We start from the raw sequence: 6000 nt of genomic DNA, 5'->3' as shown, positions 1-6000 counted from the left end.
GGAACCAACCCAGATGCCCCTCAGTAGATGAATGGATCAAGAAAATGTGGTATATATACACAATGGAATTCTATGCCTCCATCAGAAAGAATGACATTTCCCCATTTGTTAGGAAATGGAAAGGCTTGGAAAAAATTATATTAAGTGAAGTAAGCCAGGCCCAAAGAAACATAGGTCTCATGGTTTCCCTTATTTGCAATATCTAGTATAGGTATGAGTCAAGCGGAAAAAGTCAGATAATGTGATGTTAGGCAAACGAACCCTCAAATATGTATTTTAAAGTTTTTGTTTCTTTCATGCATGTGTTTCTATCGCATTTATAAGATTATTTCTTTGTTGCTTTGTATGTCCCTCCCCCACAGTGTAACCCCCGCTTTCACTATATTTGATGTCAGTATAACATGTGGAGGAGACGGGGACAAACAAGTCGTTTAAGGATTCAGGTGGACCTGTTGCAACAATGAGAAGTACAAGTTGTCATGTCAAAACCAGCTTTACAATGTCGGTGTGGGGGGGTGAGGGGGGGTATGATTGGGTGGGGGGAGGCGGGAGGCTGGGAAGGGAGGTGAAGGTTAAACAAAGGAGGAGGCTGCAATGCTTGGTAAGAAATGTATGCATTATCCTGCCCATGTAATTGTAACCCCTCTGTACAGTATGTTCTCAAATAAAATAAAATTAAATTAAAAAAAAAGTGTGGTATCTGTACACAATTGAATTTTACACAGCAATTAGAAAGAATAATGTTATGTCATTTTCAGGGAAATGGATAGACCTACAATAAATCATGTTAAATATGGTAAGCCCACCTCAGAGACAGAAAGATTGCATGCTTTCTCTCATATGTGGAAGCTAGAACTATTATATGCTGGGAATGATGAATTATACAAAACTGTAGACATTCACACACAGTGGGAGAAAAGAAGGGTACTCAGTTGGGGATCACAAAGATGCAATGCTTATGTACATCAAATATTTATAGAAATTAACTCCAGGACATAGAAATGAGGTTTTTTCCGGTTATTACTATTTTTTGTTTTATTTTCTGTTTGTCTTGTTTGTTCGTTTATCTGTTTTGGGAGGATAAGTAAGAGCAAAGAAGTGGAGGGACAAAGAGTGAACAAATGCAGCAGTGGTACTCACTAGATACTATGTGGAAAATGAACTATATAACTTATGGGTAGGGATGGGAAGGAAAAACTGGGAAACAATGAGGGACAGAGTGACATTGTCTCAAAAGAAATGTACTCATTAACTGACTTACATAACTGTAATCCCTCTATATATCACATTTATAATAACAATAAAAAATCTGAAAAAATCATAATAGGGTGTTGATGGTGCTTGAAAAAAACAAAAGGACAAAATGGATATTATATATGTGTGTGTGCATATATATAAATATATATATATATATATAATCACATTATAGAAAGTTACCAAAAAGTATCATTTATATTCTGGCATGTTCTACAAGCCTGACTCAGTGTTCAGCTCTGGTTTCACAAATCCAGCCCTCCTAGATAGAACAATAACTTCTTAGGGAAGATATTTTCACTTTGCCTTCCTCAGTATCTTCTTGTGCAAAGTGGTGAAATATTGTCAGTGCATAAGTCATGTATGTAATCACCTGAAGTCTTAATACTTAATGATAGCATATCTGTATGTATGTATATATATATATATATATATATATGTATATAAACACACAAGTGTGTGTATCAGTGTATATACATTGTATATATCAATACATCTGTTATGGGTCAATGTCTGAAAAAATCTGAATAAAAAGTGTGGATGATGTGGTATAATGTTTTCATTTCTGGGTAATATTAAAAATATACCGATAATGAGCTGAAATACTAGATCAAAGATACTATATGTGATGTATATGTATTGTATATTACATATATATTGATGGATGCAGTAGCTCATACCTATAATCCTAGCTACTCAGGAGACTGAGATCTGAGGATAGTGATTCAAAGCCAGGCTGGGGAAGGGGAATCTATGAGATAATTATCTCCAAATAATCACTAGAAAACTGGAAGTGGTGCTGTGGCTCAAAGTGGTAGAGTGCTACCCTAGAGTGGAAAAGCTGAGAGACAACACCCAGGCTCCAAGTTCAAGTCACATGACTGGCTAAAAGAACCCTTCTCCCCCACCCTCATATTCAGTGCTGGTACTAGGGCTTGAAGTCAGGGCCTTCATGCAGTCCCTTGAGTTTTTTTTTTTTAATTAAGGTTAGCCCTCTAACACTTGAACTAGAGCTTCATTTCTGGCTCTTTGGTGGTTAGTTGGAGACGAGTCTCATGAACTTTCTAATCTCCGCAGGCTAAATTGGTGGTGCTCAGATTTCAGCCTCTTGAGTAGAAAGATTATAGGTATGTGCCACTGGGTCCTGGATAATCATCTGTTTTTAAAAAGTGTTCCATGACAGTAATTCCTGTGTAATTGATGAAGTCTGTCAGGAGACCTGTTTTCCCATTACTTTCAGTCACTGGTTCCACGAGGGATTTTTCTTATAAAATATTTCCCGGATGGTAAATGGAACAAATCAAACGAATGACAGTCCTGAGATCAGAAGAGCTGACAGCGACTCGAGGTGAATCAGGAACCCACAGCTGGGGAATGTTGCTGTGCACCCTCCCTGAGGCAGAGACTGGGGCTGCAGCCCAGCTGCACTTTGGGGCCAGGCTGCAGGGTGTCTGGGAGCACTGTGCCTCTGCTGCACACAGGTAGGTGCCCGAGTCTTCCAGCTGGGAGGCAGAGATGTGCAGGCTGCTGTAGAGTTCCTTGGAATCCAGTGTTGACTGCAGCCTTCCCTTCTGCTTTGTCCCTGGAGTCATGAAGAACAGCCTGAGGAGGCCGCTGCCAGGATTCTGTCGGAACCACTGCACACTGTACACCGTGGTAGAGAAATTGCACCTCAGGGTCGAGCTGGCTCCATCCTGGAGCCTCTGGACTGAAGGGCTCTGTTCCACCTGCAGCCCTCTCAACCCTGGTGGAAAGAGAACAGCAGGAACAGATGTGTCACAGGGAAATCACCGAGGCCGCTTCCCCGTTTGAGAACACCCCAGGAAATACCCAGGATGAGGAGGACGCACAGGAGCTTTGTGGCAGCTGTACCCCATTCCTCCCTGTCAGCTCTGGAGCTCCCTGACCCTGCTTGTGATGGCCCCAACTCACAGCAAATCTGCACCCACAGAAGTCCCAGAGCAGCCCCCAGCCTCCTCCCCATGGCTCCTGGAATGTTTGCTGGGGTGATTTCCACAGCTTTGGAGGCAGCCAAGTCGTCAGCCCACACATACTCTTCCCACAGGCAACCGGTCCCACCTGACTCACCAGAGCCAGTCAACTCTGAGCTCTGCCCTTCATCTAACAGGAAACCAGCCTCATTGCCTGAAGATGCACAGCAGCCCCTGCTGTGAGGGCAGTGTAAGGGTCCCAGTCAGAGCTTCCAAAGTGTGAGGAGGAAAGGATTGGTTTTATCTTGAAAGAGTCCACCTAGAGAGAAGCTTGTGGGGAAGGCTCTGTGCTGGAGGTTGATGCCTCAGAGAAGGACCTCTGGAAAACTGTGTTGAGTAGGGCCTTGAGGAGTTACAGAAATAGCAATCCCATTTCTTTAATACAAGCTAGCCAGAGAAGTTGAGAAATAATTCGCATGAAAATCCTGAAAAAGGACAGTTTTGATAACATGCAATGTGCCTTAATATAAACACAGTTGTGTAAAATTACCAGGACACTGACTGCACATAAATTGTTTGGTTGATTAAGAGAAAATAGGACAGACATAAGCTGTTCTGATTTCCTTCTTTCCTCTCCTCTTTTCTGTCCAGCCTTTTCTCCTACTGTCTGCAGGCCACACAGTCACTCTGCCCAGGCCTCACATTGCTGTACATGTTCAGTACAGCCCTCTACGTGTTACTTTTCTATTTTTATACCTCATTTTCTTCTTTTATTTATTTTGTTCCTTCCAGTCTTAGAGAAGATATGTGTAAGCTTGGGTACTGATGCTATTGGAGAATATCCAGGTCAGTGAACTTTGCATAATATAGTTCTAGAACATAAAAAATTAAAAAAATGTAATTAAGACACGTTCTTTTGAACTTCCCTGCTTACAATCCCAGCACAATCCCACTTTCATTATTTCCATTCAGAATCATTTTTGGAATTCATTTAAAACTTATGGGGTCCAGTGAATAGAGATTCAACAACATTCTGAGGTTTCATAATGAATGACAGAACGGATGAACTAACATGAAAATTACTGATTTACACATGTGTATGTGTGTGTGTGTGTGTGTGTGAGCTTCACCATATTGTCTCACCTCTCAACTATTGAATCCTCTTGGATCCTCAAAAAGTCACTCTTAGTTTCCTCTTCACAGATATACACTGAATATTATGAGTGCATTTGCTTACCTTCTTCAGTCATCTTCCCTCATCTTACATATCCTATTTTCCAGCCTCTTATTATTCATTTTTGTCAAAGTGTATGTTGGTCACAGTTTGAATCTTTCTCTGCATATACTACACTACAGTCAAGAAGTTTGTCGAATATATTTAAAGCTGAGCCTGCTTCTTCAACCCCTCCCTCAACATCAAGCGCATTGCAGCCTTCAAAGACAAGTCCTAGCTTTAGTAAGAGCCAGGAGTGTAGAAAGGAGGTAGGCAAAAGGAGAATAGCATGCTAGTTGAATTAGCTCATGCACAGGAGAACTCAGAGATGAGTAGAAGGGGTACCAAGGCAAATAAATAACCTTCAGATAGAAAAGAAAATTGGGAAAGGAAAAAGGTGCAGAGATGAAATGTCAAAAATGAATGAAGATTTGTCTTTACAAAAGGATAAAACTAAACATGAGACCATTTCATACTCTGGTATAGCTAAGGAGAAAGAATACAAGTATTAAAACAAATTAAAATTTTTTTTTATTCTTTGCTCTACAGTTTGGAATATTTAGGAATTACTTGTGATAACATGGCTCTCATCCCCCTTAAAAGCCTTGTGAGGGAAAATGTGAAAAATCCATCATTAGAATTACAAAAAAAGAGCCTTGTATACCCTGGAAACCTACAGCATGTGGGCTGATGAAGACTTCCAGGGTCTTTATGAAAATAGCATTTATTTACTTGGAGGGCTGATGGAGACTGCATACACCCACCCAAAATTTATATGCTGTAGCACTGACACTGAGAATCTGAGAATATGACTGTATTTGAATATAGGGCATAAAAAGGCAATTAATGGGCTCTTACTAAATACATCTAGTCTTATATGGACATAATCATGTATATCCTCAGAAAGAATGAGTGGAACTGATCGAAAATGCAGCCATCTGCAAGCCAAAGTGAGGCTTCAGGAGAATCCTGTTGACTCCTTGACCATGGTTTCCAGGCTCCTTAGTAATGAGAAAGTATAATTCTGCTAAGTTTAAGTCATCCAGTCATAGTTTACTATGGCACCATTAGAAAACTAACACAAGATCTATTTTTAGTATTCCATTATATGAAATCAATCACAAAAGCAATTTGGAGTCATAACTATACATGAAAAAAATCTTCAACTTCTAACATTTTACTTTTTAAATTCATGTTCTAGTCTGTTTCCCAAATAAAAGCATTCTCTTACCTTTGATATTCTACCAAAGTGATGTCTAATTATCTTCCCAACATTCAGATGACTAGAAATATACATATATATGGATGTATGTATAATGACTTACAAATATATGGACTGTGTGATATATAATGATATTAAATAACAAATTTGTTATTAAATAACAAATTAGTGAATGTTTTAGTGTTGCCTACCAAGGCTTCTCATATTTTAATAATCATTGTTTATAACAATTTGAAACCTTGCAAGAACAATAACCTATAAGTTGTGGAGTATCTTCACCCAGCAAGAATCAGTGTAGCAGAGCATTATGACTACACAATTTACATTGAGTGTTTTTCATCGTAGACTATGGTGTATGGAATGTGTGCAAGTTAAATTGT

The 6000-nt window shown here is 39.5% G+C and overlaps 1 gene segment (V, D, J or C); it reads right to left on the bottom strand.

The window, feature by feature from the left end:
• Positions 1–2519: 2519 nt before the first annotated feature.
• LOC122125463 lies at positions 2520–3238 on the bottom strand. The segment is given in 2 exon segments: positions 2520–2998; positions 3187–3238. Coding segments are annotated over 2 exon segments (531 nt in total).
• Positions 3239–6000: the final 2762 nt, after the last annotated feature.

This window comes from Dipodomys spectabilis, unplaced genomic scaffold (assembly GCF_019054845.1).
Source record: "Dipodomys spectabilis isolate Male_0828 unplaced genomic scaffold, ASM1905484v1 ptg000265l, whole genome shotgun sequence".
NCBI lineage: Eukaryota > Metazoa > Chordata > Mammalia > Rodentia > Heteromyidae > Dipodomys > Dipodomys spectabilis.
This window is presented reverse-complemented; position numbering and strand designations above follow the sequence as displayed.